Source organism: Oncorhynchus keta, chromosome 28 (genome assembly GCF_023373465.1).
Source record: "Oncorhynchus keta strain PuntledgeMale-10-30-2019 chromosome 28, Oket_V2, whole genome shotgun sequence".
Lineage (NCBI taxonomy): Eukaryota > Metazoa > Chordata > Actinopteri > Salmoniformes > Salmonidae > Oncorhynchus > Oncorhynchus keta.
This window is the reverse complement of record NC_068448.1, coordinates 38,895,402-38,917,107: the sequence shown is the minus strand read 5'-3', so window position 1 is coordinate 38,917,107 and position 21,706 is coordinate 38,895,402. Positions and strand designations below refer to the sequence as shown.

Below are 21,706 nucleotides of genomic sequence, written 5' to 3'. Positions count from 1 at the left end.
ATTCGGAAAGTATTTAGACCCCTTGACCTTTTCCACATTTTGTTATGTTACAGCCTTTTTTTAAATGTATTAAATAAATAAACAATCCTCAACATTCTACACACTATAATGACAAAGCGAAAAAAGGTTTGAGACATTTTTGCAAATTTCTAAAAGAAGAAAACTGAAATACCTTATTTACGTAAGTATTCAGACCCTTTGCTACGAGACTCGAAATTGAGCTCAGGTGCAGCCTGTTTCCATTGATCATCTTTGAGATGTTTCTAAAACTTGATTGGAGTCCACCTGTGGTAAATTCAATTGATTGGACATGATTTGGAAAGGCACAAACCTGTCTATTTAAGGTCCCACAGTTGACAGTGCATGTCAGAGCAAAAACCAAGCCATGAGGTCGAAGGAATTGTTGGTAGAGCTCCGAGACAGGTTTGTGTTGAGGCACAGATCTGGGGAAGGGTACCAAAGAATTTCTGCTGCATTGAAGGTCCCCAAGAACACAGTGGCCTCCATCATTCTTAAATGGCAAAAGTTTGGAACCACCTAGAGCTGGCCGCCCGGCCAAACTGAGCAATCGCTAGAGAAGGGTCTTGGTCAGGGAGGTGACCAAGAACCCGATGGTCACTGACAGAGCTCTAGAGTTCCTCTTTGGAGATGGGAGAACCTTCCAGAAGGAAAACAGTACTCCACCAATCATGCATTTATGGTATACTGACCAGGCGAAAGCCACTGCTCAGTAAAGGGCACATGACAGCAGGCTTGGAGTTTGCCAAAAGGCACCTGAAGACTCTCAGACCATGAGAAACAAGATTATCTGGTCTGTTGAAACCAAGATCGAACACTTTGGCCTGAATGCCAAGCGTTACATCTGGAGAAAACCTGGCACCATCCCTACGGTGAAGCATGGTGGTGGCAGGATCATGTTGTTGGGATGTTTTTCAGCAGCAGGGACTGTGAGACTAGTCAGGATCAAGGCAAAGATGAACAAGGCTAAGTACAGAGAGATCTTTAATGAAAACCTGCTCCAGAGCGCTCAGGACCTCAGACTTGGGCAAAGGTTCAGCTTTCAACAGTACAATGACCCTAAGCACAGAGCCATGACAACACAAGGAGTGGCTTCGGGACAAGTCTCTGAATAACCTTGAGTGGCCCAGCCAGAGCCCGGACTTGATCCCGATCTAACATCTCTGGAGAGACCTGAAAATAGCTCTGCAGCAACGCTATCCATCCAACCTGACAAAGAATGGGAGGAACTCCCCAAATACAGGTGTGCCAAGCTTGTAGCGTCATTTTTAAATCAATTTTAGAATAAAGCTGTAACCTAACAAAATTTGGAAGAGTTCAAGGGGTCTTGAATACTTTCCAAAGACACAGTATACATCAAAACCCCAAACTGTCTGCTCGGAGAAGTAACACACACACACACACACACATACAAGCTGAAACACACAATGTAGCCCATAGATACATATGTGAGCTTTCCCTGGACCTGGCTGAATGAAGACGTTTGTGTGATTGGTCGTGCTTTTGTCACAGAGCTCCACCATGTGACCATCCTCAGCCACTGAAGTCACATGGTCTCTGAGGGGCCAGGCAGAACGCTGCTGTGATCCCTGTGCAATAGATTGACTTGACCTTCCTCTTCAGTGACCCCTCCTGCACACTTCTCTACTCTCCTCTCTAGACTCTCGTCTCTCTCTCTCACTCACTTTCTTGTTCTCTCTCTCTCTCTCTCTCTCTCTGTACTCAACTCTCTGCACTCTCCTTTCTTTCCCTCTCCCTTTCTTTCACTTCTTCTCTATCTTTCTCCCTCTCTCACCATGTCTCTCCCTCTCAATTACTCCCTCTCTTTCTCTCCACTAGCCTTTACTCTGTGCTCAAACACTTTCTTCTGATGAATCTCTCATAGCTACACAATACCCTGTTCCCACGCTCTCCCTCTGCCTTTATGACAGGCGGCTTAGCCTTTTAACAAATGTCAAATGTTAGCATGCCTTTTTACAAGGGTCTTATCACTGCAGGGCTCTGCGATGCGACCAGTTTACTCGCATTTGCACCTAAATATTTTACCGTGCAACCCAGAATTTTAATTTAGGAGCACTAGTGCTCCTAGAAAACTTAAGGATTCTAGCTTTATTACCTCAAATATTTTTTACTGTGCTCCCAAATTTCTTTGTGAGCGACTATGTTAACCTTGTAAAATAAAATATTTAAAAAAGGTTAGCATGGAGCCCTGCACCGTCTGTGAGAATAAAGGGTGTGTAGTGTTGGTTATTATGTAGGCTAGGACTGTGTTGTTGTTGCCATGTCATGCTTCCATCTGTTCATCTCCGAATGTCTTAGCACATGTACGCCAGCAAATGAATGTGCTTTTGTGTGAGCGCGTTTGTGTCAGTGGCTCGGGACGCTACTCGCCGCTATTCTGTGTGCTTGTACGTGCACTTTACTCTGTGGTTACTGGTTTGTGTGTGTGCGTGCGCACGCCCATGCGTGTGTGTGTGTGTGTGGATTCTCCTACATGTCTGTTCGTTCGTAGTCTGTGTGCTCTCCCTCATGGTTGAGCAGTATTTCTTTCTCCCTGTAGCTTCATGCTTTAGTTGCTCTGATGCAGTCGAGCTGATTGAATCGCGGACAGACATTGTGTCTCTCTCCCTCTCTCTGCACAGTGTGGACCAGAGAGCTGTCACTGCCTGTTTTGTTTAATTTATCACTACATTAAATAAATAATCCCCTTAATTAATGCCAGGTTTTAATCTGCCCGGTTTATTTAAATCAATGTACAAGAGGCCAACTACAATAGAAACATTGATTTACGCACACGGTCTGGGAAAATATGGAATTGTCGCAACAGATTAAATCATATTGATTCAAATGTTTCTTTGTCATTTCTGACCAGGTGGGGTTGTGATATATTGCTAACTTTTTGAATAAACGAGTTGTTTCTCTCAGCTCTAACCTCTGTAGGAATGGCGGCATATATCTTCTGTTCAATTCGAAATTGGTAGATTACTGGCAATGAACATTGACTTGACTTAAAAGGCTCACACTGGGATTGTTTGAAGGTGTCCACCTGTCTGAAATGATCAACGCTGCTATATTACTCTCTGTTGTCTCTGGTGTGCGAGAACAGTTTGAGATGAATGTTGTCAGGATGGCTGATGTAGCATCCTCCTCCTCTTCTCTTCCTGTGTCTGTCTGTCTGCTGTAGAGCGCCGTGACTGGCTCCCTCCCTGCCTCCCAGGGAGGAGCATGGGTAAATCGTTGATTGACTGTCTCACCCCCACCCTCTCCTGTCCCTGCCTTGGTCCCCTGAGCCTGCCTCTGCCCTGGCGGCTAGAAGGTGCAAAGGCTTTTTAAGCGTGTGTGTGTGTGCAAGCCTGTGTGTGTGTGTGTGTGTGCCAAGCGCTCTGAGACCTTTTCTGCTAGAAGGCGCAAAGATCTTTTTAGGGGTGTGTGGTCGTGTGTGAGCGAGCACCTGTCCTTGCATGCATGCGGATGAGACCTTGGCGCTCAGAGACCTTTCCTCTCTTAAACACAAACAGTCTACTTTGTGCCCCTCGGCCTGCTAAACACTCCCATGTATCAAAGTGACATTCCAAATTCACAGGGGCCTGCTGCGCGCCACTGCGACTCCTCAGGAAAGGGAGAGCTGAGGAAAGAGAGAGCTGAGGAAAGAGAGAGCCGAGGAAAGAGAGAGCCGAGGAAAGAGAGAGCCGAGGAAAGAGAGAGCCGAGGAAAGAGAGAGCCGAGGAAAGAGAGAGCCGAGGAAAGAGAGAGCCGAGGAAAGAGAGAGCCGAGGAAAGAGTGCCGAGGAAAGAGAGAGCCGAGGAAAAAGAGAGCCGAGGAAAGGGAGAGCCGAGGGAAAGGGAGAGCCGAGGAAAGGGAGAGCCGAGGAAAGGAGAGCCGAGGAAAGAGAGAGCCGAGGAAAGAGAGAGCCGAGGAAAGAGAGAGCCCGAGGAAAGAGAGAGCCGAGGAAAGAGAGAGCCGAGGAAAGAGAGAGCCGAGGAAAGAGAGAGCCGAGGAAAGAGAGGAAAGAGTGCCGAGGAAAGAAGAGAGCCGAGGAAAGAGAGAGCCGAGGAAAGAGAGAGGAAAGAGAGCCGAGGAAAGAGAGAGCCGAGGAAAGAGTGCCGAGGAAAGAGAGAGCCGAGGAAAAAGAGAGCCGAGGAAAGGGAGAGTTGAGGAAAGAGAGTGCTGAGGAAAGAGAGAAATTTAGATATTTCTGAGAAGAGGAAAGACAAAGGTAGAGCAGAAGAGCAGTGTTCAAAGCAGGCATGCATGAGAAAATCAGCCCAGTCTCATTGAAGAAACTGGTTCATCAGAGTATTGCTGCAATTGACACTGTTCTCTCCACTATGTACTCTGTCACTCTCTCTCCCCCTCCCTATCTCTTTCTCTCTTCTGTCTTCTTATCTCTCACCCTCTCCTTCTCTCTCTAGCTCTCTCGCAAACTTTCAAGGAAATTAGCGTAACTTGTTGCTCTGCTGTCCTCTGCTTTTAAAGCCACTTTAGCCTCTGGTGGACAGAAAATTCAGTATTGTGTTGATACCTAATTGTTGGTTAGATTGGAGCGAAACACTATGGCTGTGCCCCAAATGGAAACCTTTTCCCTACATAGTGCACTACTTTTGGCCAAGGTCTGTATGGAATAGTGTACAACCCAATACCCATATCTTATCTGTTGTCTTTTGCCCAGATGCCTTGTGTCCTCTTATAGCCTATAGCCTGCTGAAGCTTCCCATGTTATTTCAAGGGCACTTACCGCACTTGTTGTGTCCAGTGTTTGTGGTCCTAGCTGCCTGGTAGCACAGCACATCGATGTACTGTAGCATTGTGTGGAGACTGGAGAGGTGATCATATGTACTGTGCTGTACCTTCAAACAGTATACATTTTGCCCATGCTGAAGAAAAAAACAGCATAGACTAACACTGGCTTGTCGTGCTGGTGATCAGCCTTGCTGTGTTTTTGCTGGTGACTTCCAGCCTTTGCTGTGTTTTGGACCAGCATGGACTAGCTTGGTCACAAGCATACCAGCATCCCCAGCATACGCTGGTCACCAGCATCCCCAGCATACGCTGCATTACCAGAATCCCCAGCATACGCTGGTCACCAGCATACATGCATCCCCAGCATAAGCTGGTCACCAGCATACATGCATTACCAGCATCCCCAGCATACGCTGGTCACCAGCATACTTGCATTACCAGCATCCCCAGCATACGCTGCATTACCAGAATCCCCAGCATACGCTGGTCACCAGCATACATGCATCGCCAGCATACGCTGGTCGCCAGCATACATGCATTACCAGCATCCCCAGCATACGCTGGTCACCAGCATACTTGCATTACCAGCATCCCCAGCATACGCTGGTCACCAGCATACTTGCATTACCAGCATCCCCAGCATACGCTGGTCACCAGCATACATGCATTACAAGCATCCCCAGCATACACTGGTCACCAGCATACATGCATTACCAGCATCCCCAACATAAACTGGTCCCCAACATACCAGCATGAGCTTGTCACCAGCCTCACCAGCTAGACCAGGGATGGGCAACATGACCCGGATCCAGCCCGCGAGCACATTCAATCCGTTCTGGGGAAGTTTGAGTAAAAATACATATATATTATGTTTTGTGTTAAGAAAACACTCCAGGGCTCTCTTGAACGTATAAAACTAGATAGAAAGTAATTATTATATTACATTTATATTACATCATTATAATACATTTTCAAATAAATGCCCTTTTTCTGACCCGCAAATTGCTTTTGATGAACAAATCGGTATGGAAAAAATCTGTGTGGTCTGTGAAATCCTGATGTGGCCCTCGAGACTAAATTATTGCCCACCTCTAAGCTAGGACTAGCATAGACCAGAATGGACCGGCTTGAAATTTAGGCTGGTTTTCGCTGTATTTCTTTCTGCAGGAACTGGCTAGGCTATATGGTTAAAAATTGCATCCAATTCCCTATATAGCGCACTACTTTTGACCAGGGTCCATATGGGTCTAGTCAAAAATAGTGCACTATGTAGGGAATCGGGTGCCACGAGACTCAGCCTATGTCATTAGTAGACATTAAAGCTGTGGGTTGGAAAAAGCAGTCCACTGTCTGTCAGTGTCCGCTCAACTTTACTTTTGCAGCATGTCTGTCTGTCTGTCTGTCTGTCTGTCTGTCTGTCTGTCTGTCTGACTGACTGTCTGTCTGTCTGTCCATCCGTGGACAACTAATAGCTTCGGCCTAGTGGTAGTCTGCCATAAAGTGGGGAATGAAACAAAACCTGCTGTGTGTTTTCATCTGTAAGCCTATGCGTGGTACTCTCAGTCCTGTCTGCCTGTCTCAGCAGCTAGATCTTCTGTCGTGCTATACTGAGTAAACTAGGCGGCAGGGTAGCCTAGTGGTTAGAGCGTTGGACTAGTAGCCGGAAGGTTGCAAGTTCAAACCCCCGAGCTGACAAGGTACAAATCTGTCGTCCTGCCCCTGAACAGGCAGTTAACCCACCGTTCTTAGGCCGTCATTGAAAATAAGAATTTGTTCTTAACTGACTTGCCTGGTTAAATAAAGGTTACACGTATGGTTTCGTTTAATAGGGACAGGTCGCCTACAAATTCATTGACACGTTGAATCATCCGATGTGTTGCTCCCCTAGATCGTTGCTGCTGACAGAACAGTAGAGTACAGTACAGTACAGGAAGGACACCAAGGTGTTGTGTGCCTTTAAGAGCAGTAGAGGAGCGTGGCTCCCTCAGCAGGTGACCACACAGTCTTGATGAGGGGGATTTGTGTTGAGCTGGCGGGAATTAGGCCTTACTCTTCATGCATGAATACTTTTTATACTCTAGTAAATACACACCGCCTGCCTCCCTTTCTACACTGCCGTAACCCACCACCACATCCTCTCTATCTTTCTCTCCCTCCATCGCTCTCCCGTTCTCCTCTTCTATCCTCCCAGTCCTGCCTTTTTGCTTTTCCCCTTCCTTCTTCTCCCCTCTCTCTCCCTCCCCTGTCTTGCCTGTCCCTTTCTCTCAATCTCTCTTCATCCGCCTCAGCCCCTGCCTCACATACCCTCCTCCCACTCTATCCCCCTCCTCCTGCTCTCCCTTGCTTCATCCTCCCTCCTCCTCTTTTGCTCTCTCCCTCTCCCTGACCTGCTCTCTACCCCCCACCTCCCTTTGACCTCTCATCTCCCCTCTCTATCCCCACGCTCTGGTCTCTACTCTCTACCTCTACCACCCTCAACCATGGACTAACCAACTCTCTCATCCCTCTCTTTCTAAATCTCTACCTCCTCGCTCTCCCTGCCCTTGCTTCTGGCCCGCTCTAGCCCCACCTCCCCTCTCCCGCTCTCCTCTCCCTCCCCCCTCCTTCACGGTCATTGACCTGCTCTATGGCTCAGGCTCTCCCCCCTTCCCCCTCCCTCAGTGGAGGCTTTGGAAAGCTGACCCCAATACTGCCCTTACAGCACACACGCTCTCCACGCGGCACGCAGGCTTTAAGTCCAAATTTACACACACATGCACTGGGAGAGGTATATGAACCCCTCTCAGTCCCACTCGGAGGGTTATGCATACAGGCCAGGCAGTGTGTCTGTGAGAATGGGGATCTGTGTGATGAGCACAGGCTCTCCCCACCCCACTGCCACCACAGCACTGCTCTCAGCTGCACAAGAGACACTACAGTCCCTACTCTTCCTAGTCATAATGGGGCTGTGTGTGTTGATTTTGTGTGTCGTGTGTGTGTGTCTAGTGTGTGTGTGTTTGTCTGCACGTGTGTGTTTCTGACAGAGACGGGAACGAGGAGGACTGTGGGGGGGGGGAAACAGGCCATCTATCAGTGTGTCTCAGTGGCAGAGCCGTGCACTAAACAATCACTTATTTACTAGCTGCCTCTGGTTGAGTTGAGGATGGGGAGGGGACAACTTTCCCTGTTGTGGAGAGAGGAGTGTGTGTGTGTGTGTGTGTGTGTGTGTGTGTGTGTGTGTGTGTGTGTGTGTGTGTGTGTGTGTGTGTGTGTGTGTGTGTGTGTGTGTGTGTGTGTGTGTGTGTGGAAACAAGTCGACATGCTCGGCTCATGGATGGTCAGACTTGGTATTAGTTTACCCTGGTACTATGATGTACGCCGTTGTACAGTGTAGCTTACAGTGTGTGGATGGGATACAGGGGAGGTGGAGTGCCATGCTCTCATGAATAAGTATCACTGGCTGCCTACCTGGCCCCAGTCCAGCTCGGATGGCTTTAATTAACTAACAGAGCACAGCACCACACGTCCCTCTCTGCCTCTTTGCCTGTCTGCTTCTCTGCCTACCGCTCGGCCTGCCTGCCTGTCCACCTCTCTGCCTGTCTGCTTATCTGCCTGTCCGCCTCTCTGCTTCTCTGCCTACCTCTCTGCCTGTCTGCTTCTCTGCCTACCTCTCTGCCTGTCTGCTTCTCTGCCTACCGCTCTGCCTGTCTGCTTCTCTGCCTACCTCTCTGCCTGTCTGCTTCTCTGCCTGTCTGCTTCTCTGCCTGTCTGCTTCTCTGCCTGCCTCTCTGCTTCTCTGCCTGTACTCCTCTCTGCCTGTCCGCCTCTCTGCTTCTCTGCCTGCCTCTCTGCCTGTCTGCTTCTCTGCCTGTACTCCTCTCTGCCTGCCTGCCTCTCTGCTTCTCTGCTTCTCTGCCTACCTCTCGGCCTGCCTGCCTCTCTGCTTCTCTGCCTGTACTCCTCTCTGCCTGCCTGCCTCTCTGCTTCTCTGCTTCTCTGCCTGTACTCCTCTCTGCCTGCCTGCCTCTCTGCTTCTCTGCCTGTACTCCTCTCTGCCTGCCTGCCTCTCTGCTTCTCTGCCTACCTCTCGGCCTGCCTGCCTCTCTGCTTCTCTGCCTGTACTCCTCTCTGCCTGCCTGCCTCTCTGCTTCTCTGCCTGTACTCCTCTCTGCCTGCCTGCTTCTCTGCTTCTCTGCCTGTACTCCTCTCTGCCTGCCTGCCTCTCTGCTTCTCTGCTTCTCTGCCTGTACTCCTCTCTGCCTGCCTGCCTCTCTGCCTCTCTGCCTGCACTCCTCTCTGCCTGCCTCTCTGCTTCTCTGCCTGTCTGCTTCTCTGCCTACCTCTCTGCCTGTCTGCTTCTCTGCCTACCTCTCTGCCTGTCTGCTTCTCTGCCTACCTCTCTGCCTGTCTGCTTCTCTGCCTACCTCTCTGCCTGTCTGCTTCTCTGCCTGTCTGCTTCTCTGCCTGCCTCTCTGCTTCTCTGCTTCTCTGCCTACCTCTCGGCCTGCCTGCCTCTCTGCTTCTCTGCCTGTACTCCTCTCTGCCTGCCTGCCTCTCTGCCTCTCTGCTTCTCTGCTTCTCTGCCTGTACTCCTCTCTGCCTCTCTGCCTGTACTCCTCTCTGCCTGCCTCTCTGCTTCTCTGCCTACCTCTCGGCCTGCCTGCCTCTCGGCCTGCCTGCTTCTCGGCCTGCCTGCTTCTCTGCCTGTCCGCTTCTCTGCTTCTCTGCCTACCTCTCGGCCTGTCCGCCTCTCTGCCTGTCCGCCTCTCTGCCTGTCCGCCTCTCTGCCTGTCCGCCTCTCTGCCTGTCCGCCTCTCTGCCTGTCCGCCTCTCTGCTTCTCTGCCTACCTCTCGGCCTGTCCGCCTCTCTGCCTGTCCGCCTCTCTGCCTGTCCGCCTCTCTGCTTACCTCTCGGCCTGTCCGCCTCTCTGCCTGTCCGCCTCTCTGCCTGTCTGCCTCTCTACCTGTCGGCCTCTCTGCCTGTCTGCCTCTCTACCTGTCTGCCTCTCTTCCTGTCGGCCTCTCTGCCTGTCTGCCTCTCTACCTGTCGGCCTCTCTGCCTGTCTGCCTCTCTACCTGTCGGCCTCTCTGCCTGTCTGCCTCTCTACCTGTCGGCCTCTCTGCCTGTCCGCCTCTCTACCTGTCGGCCTCTCTGCCTGTCCGCCTCTCTGCCTGTCCGCCTCTCTGCCTGTCCGCCTCTCTGCCTGTCCGCCTCTCTGCTTCTCTGCCTACCTCTCGGCCTGTCCGCCTCTCTGCTTCTCTGCCTACCTCTCGGCCTGTCCGCCTCTCTGCCTGTCCGCCTCTCTGCCTGTCGGCCTCTCTACCTGTCGGCCTCTCTGCCTGTCTGCCTCTCTTCCTGTCGGCCTCTCTTCCTGTCGGCCTCTCTTCCTGTCGGCCTCTCTTCCTGTCGGCCTCTCTTCCTGTCGGCCTCTCTTCCTGTCGGCCTCTCTGCCTATCTGCTTCTCTGCCTACCGCTCGGCCTGCCTGCCTCTCTGTCTCTCTGCCTGCTGCCTCTATTTCTGCCTGCCTCTCTGCCTGTCTGCCTGCCTGTCTCACTATGGCTGTAACACTCTGCTGACTGCGAGTGCAAATAGAGCCACACCACACCAACACACTGAGTGTTCCATGTGTATTCTTACTGACTACAACAGCTCGCTCTACTGCTAATCGATGGTACTGACACACTGAGGCCGTGGCTGGGTTGAGTGTGGGATTCACACTCAAGGTGTGATGTAGGCTCCACTTTTGATTTCCCCAAGCTCTCATTGACTGAAATATGTGGTTTTACATCTCTAAATACCATCTCTATGTGTTGTGCGTGATGTGATTCTACCAGTCTAACTGGTGTCCCTCCGTGTGTGTTTCCACAGACGACTCATCCTCAGAGAGCGGCAGCGGGAACGGCATGCACACCATGACACCTCCGTCCGCGGGCGGGGCGGCCCCGGGGTCGGAGGGGGGAGCGGGTGGACCCCCTTACAGGGAGATGGTAAACGGCAATGGGCCCCCGGCCCCGCTGGACTTCAGCACCACCTCCTCGTCCTCATCGTCCGAGGACCAACAGGCGCCGGTCAACCTGAGTGAGACCAGGCTGCCCGGGACTGCCCTGATGGGCCCCTTCCAGCCCGACCCCCCAGATGAGCTGCGCAGGAAGTACCCTGTCAAGCCCCTCCCCCATGCCGTTGAGCTGCGCCTGGACAGAGACTCGATCAGGGACTACGGCAACAAGGTGAGGCCTTCTGCTCACACCTGGGTATGAAATGATTGCAAATACTTTAGCTGAGATTTGATTGAGCTTATACAATACAATGCAACTTTCCTGGTACAGTGAACCAATAGAATAGTCACAAAACTGCAAGCGCTGCCCACCTGGCACTCCAGGCAGACTTAAGTAAACACAAAAAAAAGAAGATCTGACGGTAATATATTACACACCAAGTGTTGAGCAGTGAGCCCACCAGGACTGTGTGAGTAATAGTCTGAAAGCTCAGCGTGACCATTGTTATAGATGACCACTGTCTTGCTATGACCTGAGGTATATACGCAGGAAGGTGAGGTTCATTGGCAGGGCATTGGACAAAGCTGAGAGAGGTTTCCATTGAGATCCTGCCACACTGCAATTACCTGTTCAGTCTCGGCTCGGGAATCCAAGACATTATTCTTGACATGAAACCAGAAAGAGAATGTGCATGAGCGCAGCGAGTGTGGCTGTGCCACGGGAAGTAGTGTGTTGCTGTGCTTGTGATGAGCTGTGGTGAACATCCGTACAGGAGTCAGTGGAGGACAGTGCTATTGGGCCTGTATGAAAGGAGACTGGGGATAAAAGGTTCTTCCTTTCTGCTCTCTGGCTATTGAATGAGACACACACTTCACCATGCTCTGACAATGCAGCCTTGTCCTTGAAGGCATCTTCTTTGCCGCGTTGTCACAGACGTGCGCCATTGGAAGGATCTGACAAGTAGAAAGGTTTGAGCACAAAAACGGCTAGCAGTTTTTTTCTCTCACTGTAATCAGTGTACCTCACGATTGAGATTTTGCCGGCTGCTTTCAATGTGAAGGGAGCATACAGACGGAATGAAAACCTTACCGCGGCTTTGTATCTCTTCTTCTATTTATGTGTTTGTTCTCTCTGTGTGTGTGTGTGTGTGTGTGTGTGTTTGCTTATGCATGCACCTATGTATGTGTGTGTGTGTGTGACAGTCTCCTCAGTACAGTTCAGGAAGCTACGACTCATTGAAGATGGAGACGTGTGCCGAGGACCTGACCCTGACCAGAAGTGCGGCAGCAGCCGAGGACGATGACGATGACCATGAAGATCACGACGACAATGACAAGATCAACGACACGGAGGGCGTGGACCCCGAGAGATTAAAGGCCTTTAACGTAAGAGCTGCTCTCACCTCAGCTAGACATGACCGAACACACACACACACACACACACACACATACACACTGTACACTACACATATTAGAGCTCCTCTCACCTTCACCTCGGGAACACAGCAAATAGCGAGCAGAGCCGACACACAAAGATTCTTCTTTTCAGATGTTTGTGCGTCTGTTTGTGGATGAGAACCTGGACCGCATGGTGCCCATCTCCAAGCAGCCAAAGGAGAAGATCCAGGCCATCATTGAGTCGTGCAGCCGCCAGTTCCCCGAGTTCCAGGAGCGTGCTCGCAAACGCATCCGCACCTACCTCAAATCCTGCCGCCGCATGAAGAAAAGCGGCATGGAGGTACATACCGTGCCTCCCATACTTCATCCTTCTCTTATTCCTACTCTCTTTCCTATTCCACCTCTGTCTTTCTTATTTCTCTCTCATTCAGTGTGTCCAGACGTACCACACCTACCGTACTCTCTCTCCTCTCTCTCTCATCCCTTTCTCTTTCACCCCTCTCGCATTCATAACCCCTCTATCGAATCAAATTTTATTGGTCGCATACACATTTTTAGCAGATGTTATTGCGGGTGTAGTGAAATGCTTGTATTTCTAGCTCCAACAGTGCAGTAATATCCAACATTACACAACAATACACATAAATCTAAAAATAAAAGAATGGAATTAAGAAATATATGTCCGGAATCCGGAGTATAAGTATACTGAACAAAACGGCAGGGTAGCCTAGTGGTTAGAGCGTTGGACTAGTAACCGAAAGGTTGCAAGTTCATATCCCCGAGCTGACAAGGTACAAATCTGTCATTCTGTCCCTGAACAGGCAGTTAACCCACTTTTCCTAGGCCATCTTTGAAAATAAGAATGTCAATAAGAAGTCAATCAATTGAAAAAAATTAATTAGGCCCTAATCTATGGATTTCACATGACGGGAAATACAGATATGCATCTGTTGGTCATAGATACACTATATATACAAAAGTATGTGGACACCTCTTCAAACTAGTGGATTCAGCTATTTCAGCCACACTCATTGCTGACAGGTGTACAAAATCGAGCACAAAGCCATGCAATCTCCATAGACAAACACTGGCAGTAGAATGGCCTTACTGAAGAGCTCAGTAACTTTCAATGTGGCACCGTCATAGGATGCCACCTTTCCAACAAGTCAGTTCGTCAAATTTCTGCCCTGCAGAACGCTGCCCCGGTCAACTGTAAGTGCCGAAAACATAGAGGAGCAACAACGGCTCAGCCGCAAAGTGGTAGGCCACAAAAGCTCACAGAACGGGACCACCGAGTGCTGAAGTGCGTAGTGCATAAAGAAATAATCTGTCCTCGTTTGCAACACTCACTAACGAATTCAAAACTGCCTCTGAAAGCAATGTCAGTACAAGAACTGTTCGTCGGAAACTTCCCGAAATGAGTTTCCATGGCCGAGCAGCCGCACATAAACCTTAAGACGACCATGCGAAATGCCAAAGCGTCTGATAGAGTGGTGTAAAGTTCCCGGCTATTGGACTCTGAAGCAATGGAAACTAGTTTTCTGGAGTTATGAATCACACTTCACCATCTGGCAGTCCGACGGACGAATCTGGATTTGGCGGATGCCAGGAGAACGCTACCTGCCCCAATGCATAGTGTCAACTGTAAAGTTTGGTGGAGGAGGAATAATGGACTGGGGCTGTGTTTCATGGTTCAGGCCCCTTAGTTCCAGTGATGGGAAATATTAACGCTACAGCATACAATGACATTCTAGACAATTCTCAATGCCCGTGCACAAAGCGAGGTCCAGACAGAAATGGTTTGTCAAGATCAATGTGGAAGAACTTGAATGTCCTGCACAGAGCCCTGACCTCAACCCCATCAAACACATTTGGGATGAATTGGAATGCCAACTGCGAGCCAGGCCTAATCGCCCAACATTGGTGTCTTCACCTACTTCCGTAGGCTGTCTAGTCGTTATTGGTAATCAGGCCTACCACTGACACATTGGTGTCTTCTGCAAACTTGATGATTGAGTTGGAGGCGTTCGTGGCCACAGAGTCATTGGCAACCATTGCGAGTGTACCCCATAGCAGAGACAGAGGCATTCCACTCACATTTTCTTTCTGGTTCATATAAGGTCATTGAACTAAGCAGATCAGGCCCAGGTGCTAATACCTTGTGAGAGCCACCCCCTCAAGCAGACAGGAACTGACCATCTTTTATTTTGGGGGGGGTAAAAGGCCTGAATGGGACATTTTCATTCATGCACCATTTGCCCATAGGAGAAAAGCAGGAAGTAAAAGCAGGAATCAACTCAACGGACATCACAAAAAAAATACATTCCATTAAGTGAGCCATAGAAATGTTGTATCACCATTGTTTATTACATCAGGATATTATACTTTCATTTGGTTCCTTACCTGGTGAAATATTCGGGTGAAAATGTAGTGCTGTTCAGTGCTCATGTATCTGGTTAGGAATGATACTATCTGAAATAGAGGAGTTGGTATAACTTTGTGTAATGAGCAGGTGCAACTGAACATATTGTTTGTGTAATATCTTCTGTATTATTAATGTTGAATATGCCCCCTGTGGTCAATGTGGGTACTCTGGCGTGGGGATGAATTTGTGCTGATTGTCTCTCCCTGCTAGACACGACCCACACCACCTCACCTCACCTCAGCCATGGCTGAGAACATCCTGGCAGCCGCCTGCGAGAGCGAGACACGCAAGGCTGCCAAGAGGATGCGGCTGGATGTCTACCAGGCACATGTGAGTGCTCTGATGGTGTGTGTGTGTCTGTGTGCACATCGGGGTGTGTGTGTGTATAAGTGTGTATCTTTTCAGGTGGGTGGATGTACTGTGTATGTCTTCTAATAGCCCATGGCAAAGTTTGTTCTTAACCTTGAGTATATTATATACATGGAAGTGGGACTGAAAACTCTCTCGTCTCCACCTCAGGAAGAGCAGATAGCACTTGACAAGCCAAGTTCTCGCGAGCCGGCCTCCCTGGCCCACTCTGCCTACTCCCTGGCCGCCTCGGCCTACTCCCAGGACCAGCTCTACACCAACGGTGGGCTCAACAATAGTTACCGTGGTTACGGGGGTCTGGGAGCTAGCATGCAACACCCAGTCTCCCTGACAACCGCCACTGCTCAGAGCAACGGTGAGAGAGCATGCTTCGCCTCTTTATATGGCCAGAGAATGGCAGCTTAGAGTAGCAGCATACCTTAGCTTACCTGAAGCATGTTGCTCGTACTGTAGCAGCATCACTGGGCGAGTTTAGAACAGACTGAGACTTATTGAAACTTATCGAGAAATCCAATTCTTGACCATATTTGGACGTAGAAAACTTTAAAAAAAGTTTAATACAGGTGGAACTCATCTAAAATATATTTCCTACAGTGGACAAGAATGCATATTTATGTTTTTCAATAGTTACAATTATAGTAAAATGCCCCCATTATGTGTCTTCATTTGAGTGTGTTGTCTTTCCCCCAGGCCCTACTGACCTCAGCATGAAGTCCCTGGGGTCAAACTCTTCATCGGCCAGCTCAAACAGTCACGGGCGGAGTGCTGGTGTCATAGGTGGCGGGGCCTCGGCACAGCTCAGCCCAACAGAGATCACGGCCGTGCGGCAGCTCATCGCCGGCTACCGCGAGTCGGCCGCCTTCTTGCTCCGCTCGGCCGATGAGCTGGAGACACTGATCCTGCAGCAAAACTGAGCCGGAAACTCCTCCTCCCCGTCTCCCTGCTTCTCCCTCTTTCTCTCTGACTCTCCCACACGACCCCTAACCAACTACTCTCCCACTCACCAGATCCATCTGTCTGTGTTTCGTCCTCCTCCACTGACCTGTATATTCTCCCCGTCTCCAGGAGGGAGGCATGCAACAGTGCTACCTTCCTCTAGTCTAATATTCTAACCCCCCTGATTGTTTTAACATCAGTGCGTGGAGAGAAAGAGCACTGTCTGCGACGACTTGGGAACAGCGTTTCTCCCCCTCTTGAACCACCTGTAAAGGAACATGCTCCCTCCCAATCATAACAGCTCTGCCTCACTTCCACAGCTCTGTGGGAAGAAGAGGGGTAACAGGGAGAGAGCCGGAAATGAGTCTGTGAGTCTGTGCAGGAGAGTGGTGGGGCTGGAGCGCTGGAGAACACTGCAGGGTTGTGCTGTGATGAGGAGAGAACAGCACCCCCTTGTATGAGGAAGAGAAGTGGATCATTTTGGTGTGCCAGTAAGCTCAATGTGTTACTGTACACAGATCCCCTCAACAAGCTCGCCATCCCTAATAACAATGAAAACAAGACTGTCTGAACAGTAGTAACAAAATGTTTGTTAATGACAAATACTTTTGATTTGAGATCTGAATTTGTTTGTTTGACTACAAGAAGACATTTTGAACCACTTTTTGGATGAACAGAGGCTGAAGAAGGCTGGAAAGAAAGAGACAACTTGTTGCGCTCGGTGTAAATAAACTCTGTGTCCTAAAGCACTTTCCCATGATTCAGACCTCACCTCCCCATTGAGTAATAAAGAACTCGATGTGCCCGGGAGCAACACTTTATCTTATGCATTATGGAGATGCCATCTATTCCACATGGAAATACCTCAGATCTATCAACCCACCGTTCGAATACTTCATTCCTACTTGGGTGGCGACGTCACACAACGCTCATCACACAACACTCACCCGTTACTACCTGATGTGTTCCGTGTTTTCATAGACCTGCAGGAAGCAAAGTCTTAACCATTTCAAGAAGTTTCCAGAGTAAATATTGTAACTATAGTTCGAATTTAAAACAAAAAAAAAGTATTGTTTGCCATGTTATTTGTGTACTGTAAATACTCAGTCCATATTTGATTCTAGAAACACCATGAAGAGAACACGAAAAAGCATCAGTAAAGTGAAGGACTGGGGGCAAGGTAGTATTTTCCGTGGGAGACTGAACCTCTCTGACGATAGCTGGTAGTTTTCCTTTTTTGGAGTTCCCCATTTTTTCCAACCCTCTTGTGGCTCATTGCTCTCCCATCAATTCCAGGTTTTGGTTTGTCCCGACTCATCACTCGATGATACCCTGTCTTTGTCCGTGTCCGGTTCTGCATTCCTCTCTCGAACCTATCCCCCCATCTCCTCCCTGACCTGAGCCCAGTCCAGCTCGGTTCTGGGAGGGATAACGTATGTCTTTGTCTATTGACTCTTTGAGATGGCCATTAATCCACGCTGCTGCTATATGTACCGGACTTTTGCCACAGACCTGTAACCTCAAGTCAGGACGCCATCCTCCTGCACAACCAGAGCACCTCAAGACAACCACACAAACAAAAAGAAGCTAAAACTACTCAAAACCGATAAGAGACTAAAATCTTACTTTTAAAAACGACATGCCATCCCAGTCAGTTGTTTCTCTTTGCTACTAGGCACTCTGGTTGATCTTTTTGTTCTTTCATAGGGCTGTGTTGTTTGTACAGTGACCTTTTTCTTTTTTGCTTTCTTCATGACTTTGAATCTCTGGAGGCATATAGGGATCAACGTGCTCCTCTTGCAGCCACTCACAAGGGTGCTCTGGACATATCTATCTTACTGTGCAGTCAAAGTCTGGGAGGTTTGTACCTTTTAGAATGAGTGTGAGAGAAAAAAAAAATGTAAAATGTTTCTTCAAGAGGCAGGCCTGAAGGGGCTGACTGTTGTGTCACTGTAATTTGCTCCCTTTTGCACACTGAAGCAACTGAAATCTGTGACGGAGGCCCTGCTTGTTCAGGGCTCCATCTTGCACTGGCGAGGTGTGCCCTACTAAAGGAAAGAGGAAGAGTATTTGCAATGCAGTTGATAATCATCCTGGCCCTTGACAGCATAGTGTTAACGAAAAATAAACATAGTGTGGGTGCTACGATGTTTCACAACCACCACTATGGGGGGGGGCTTGTGTAAATGAAAGCCATTGATGTAGGTGTGCTACCTCCATGGCCTGAGATTGAACGGAGCACTGTGCTCACTGGTGACACACTCTGAACCACAGAACAACACCTTGATAAAGCCACCCAGCATACATGTGCAATGTCAAATCCAATCTCCATAATGAGTACACATTGATGTACAAATATTTAATTTATGGAAATATTATGGCTAGATAGAAAGTAGAAAATGGACTCCCAAGACGTTCTATTTATCTCTGAGCAAGCTCTTGATTAGATCTGCGTGGTGGGTAAAAACGACACAAACACAAGAGAAATATGCAAAATGACCAGTCAAGAGGAAACCCCTCACTGTGTTCTCTCGCAACGTGGCTGTGAGGGCTTCAAAATGTGTTTTCTTATTAGTATCACCCTCATTTCTGCAGATCCATCCCTCACTCTGCTCCTGCCCTGGGGTCTTAGGCTACAATTACCTCAGCACATACAACACAGCAGTGTATCAGTACAGTAACACGGTAGAGGAATTACTGTATCACAGGTAGTTTTTTTTTGTGGGAAGGGGCTAACTTAGTAGGGGATCTGTCTTATTCACTTCCATCTTAAAACTGCCTTTTTTGCCACTGAGTTTTCAAATGATTGCCAGACACGCAGTGCTGTGGCCAAACTGTACATAGTGCTGTAAGTGTTTGTGATCTTACAGTGCGGACGCTAGAGCCAGTGTTGTCGTCCTACGTGTTTCCCTATTGCCCCGGGTCAACACAGTGATGGTTTGATGGATCGAGCCTCTTTAGAGATGACTGCTGGATATTGTAACGTCGCATGCCACAACACATCTGCTATATGGTTTTGTGAAGAAGAAGAAGAAGAAGATTGTGACAGTTATGCATTTCTAATATAGACAAGGGACAGTTAAATGTATCTGTACAAAGGGAGTAAGAGATGCGATGATATAGTATAGTAAAGAGGATCTTGCTAAATACGACTCCCTCTGTTTGCACCCTTTGGGGTTTGCTCTGTAGTTTCTCATAGATGGCTACATACGTTAAGAAAACATACTGTAAAAATAGGCAAAGACAATCTTGGAAAGGTGCAACTTGCTCACGGTTTGATTTCCATTCCTTTTCTGTGTGCAGCTATTGCATACAGTGAGTCTTGGAGATGACAAGAGTATTTTAGCCATAATCAGAGGATTCTTACTCAAACTTCTGACTCCTCAAGCGCGGTTGGAGCACTCATAGTGGCCCCACTGTCGATACACATTTTTATCTGATTTCTATTTTTATTATTCATTTTGTTATTATTTTATATATATTTTGTAGTGCAAGTAAGTGGTCTTTTCAAATAATATTTTGTACAAAAACCAACATCTCAAGTGAAGTTACTCTGTATGCCTATACTGTACATTCCAAACAAGGATGTCAACACGTTTAACAACCGACCTGACCAGCATCCCGTTTAGTGATGTGACTTCAGACCAGAGGGAGTGCCCTCTGTTAAGATTAGCATTGTTGACCTTGTGAATAGCGTCAAACATGTTGTTGATTGGAGCCATGATTATTTTCCTGCTTAGGGCCAACAACACTTTACATGCCAGGGAATGTGCCAACCAAGCACAGACCAAGTCTACGCCCTTAACCATGCCCTTCATGAAACTCCAACTCCCAGACTACTGTATGCATCTCTACCCCGGGGAATGCTATGTGGTAGTGTCAGCATTTCAGTGGAGGGGAAGTGTTTTGAGTGACGAGCAGGGGTATTTTGCTGTGGGAAAGGTGTGATTCCCTTTATTATACCGTTTTTAGCTCCAGCTGACATTGGATTACATTGGAACTCATTGACTTTACAAATGACGCCCCCAATAGCAACGGTTCCATTCGGACAGGTGCAGTTGTGGTGCTGGTCAGGGTACCGTGAATGAATACACACTTAAAAAAATAAATATCTGCTTTGGTCAGATGTATAGTTCGACACAACAACAACAAAAAAACATAGAAGAAGAAAAAAAGTTTATTTTTCTATCAGGGCAGTGTACAGCTACAGTCAAATCAAAATGGTTTTTCCAACCATAGTCTGTTTTATTTAATCATTTGGTGGTGCTTTAGATTCCTTGGTTCTGTTTTAGGTTTTCCTCTTTACCTACTGTACCAGAAGCTGATTGTCTTTTTCTCAGTTTTGATTTGTACCTAATACCAATGTGAAACTGTATTTTCCTCCTGAGTTTGGACTCAGTGGAAGTGTGATGTTTACATGTACAGATTTGTTTTTGTAATTTTATTTAATTTGGTCATTTCTCTCCTCCTCCCCACTCTGTTAATCTAATATCTTGTACATTGATGGGAAATGGGACCGTGTCGAAATAAGGTTAATGTCACATTTAGAAACTGGTTGTTGGGAGAGCTGTGTGCTTGGCTTAAGGAATGCCCTCTCCTTAGCTGACCTGATACACACAAACCAGGGGTCACAGTGAACTGACACTCTGGTGTGACTACTTTACCAATATATGAGAATTTGTTCCACAGTGAATGATAAGCCATTGACATACCCTTTGCAGGGTTTTCTAGACTATTAGTATATTTAGCACGAAAAAACTAAACTGCAGACAAAAACCTCAGGAAAGGACATCACTTTTTTAACATGTCTTACTGAAGGGCCCATTTCCCTCTTTGATACCATATAAATTATATTAAAAATAAGTATTCTTTTTTTATATTTATTGTGTTAAATATATAACAGTGGATACCTTTTTTCCAGTACATGTGGCTAAATATTTGAATTATTTAGAAAAGTGTTGATAATATATGTAAAGCAACTTAAAGATTGAAAAAAACAACGAGAAAAAAAACGATTTCTGTTTGTTTAATGCGAAACAGCATGGGTGGTTATTTTACCTAACATATCACTTTGATTCATGAAAAACCAATGATTTCAAATTAAGCTTTCTTCGGTGTGATGTCACTGCTAAAGTAAAATGTTTTCAAATTTAAAAAATGATACTTTTTTTCTCCCAAGCTGTATGTCACAAGTCTAAATATACTAATAAAACAGTGTGCTATCAAACAGAAACCGATGTATTTTTGTATTTTGTCAAGGTTGTAATAAAGGAAAGGTTGTTCTTGTTCTTACAAAACATATATTATCGGTAAATACCTTTAATGGGCATTTTGTTATTGCATAGTATGTTTACATTAGTACTATTGTGTTCATTGTACATGATGTAATAGATCTAAACCAATGAGGAATTGGTGTAAGCAACACCGATACCATATTTCTATACTATAGCCTACTTCTACATAATACACTGACCAACCAGCAATAGATTATAATTATGTTACCAGAAGCTTTTTTTAAACTAGAGCAAAAAAAAGTCAATTCATTTGCTAAGGGAAATGATGCATAATTAGATAGGGAATATAAAACGCTGTGTTGCCTATACGTACTGAGTAGATCCCTTGCACCATAGTTAAGGGCGTATATATAGATACATATATGGACATATAGGCCTACCCTCTGCGTTGTTGATTTAACCGCCAAGCAGGAGCAGTGGGCAGACAGGTTCACGGATGTAGGGACAGCGGGAGCTGTCGAGTGTTCCAAACCAAAACCCTGGGACTATAAGCATGTCGTGGTCCTGGCTCAGCAAATGCAGTTCAGGTGTTGAACGTAATTCCAGAGAG

General features: G+C 47.5%; 1 protein-coding gene across 3 annotated transcripts in view; it reads left to right on the top strand.

The window, feature by feature from the left end:
* Window positions 1-20,049, top strand: part of LOC118361295 (nucleolar protein 4-like) — a 161,904-nt gene extending 141,855 nt beyond the window's left edge. The window contains exons 6-11 of one of the 3 annotated variants that reach the window (XM_052482976.1): window positions 10,608-10,966; window positions 11,938-12,120; window positions 12,284-12,472; window positions 14,768-14,887; window positions 15,077-15,281; window positions 15,617-20,049. In XM_052482976.1, coding sequence (XP_052338936.1) covers window positions 10,608-10,966; window positions 11,938-12,120; window positions 12,284-12,472; window positions 14,768-14,887; window positions 15,077-15,281; window positions 15,617-15,840 — 1,280 coding nt within the window. In that variant the 3' untranslated portion in view covers window positions 15,841-20,049. The remainder of the gene's footprint in view (window positions 1-10,607; window positions 10,967-11,937; window positions 12,121-12,283; window positions 12,473-14,767; window positions 14,888-15,076; window positions 15,282-15,616) is intronic. The other 2 variants (XM_052482975.1, XM_052482974.1) reach the window with 2 other exon arrangements.
* The last annotated feature ends 1,657 nt before the right edge of the window (window positions 20,050-21,706 follow it).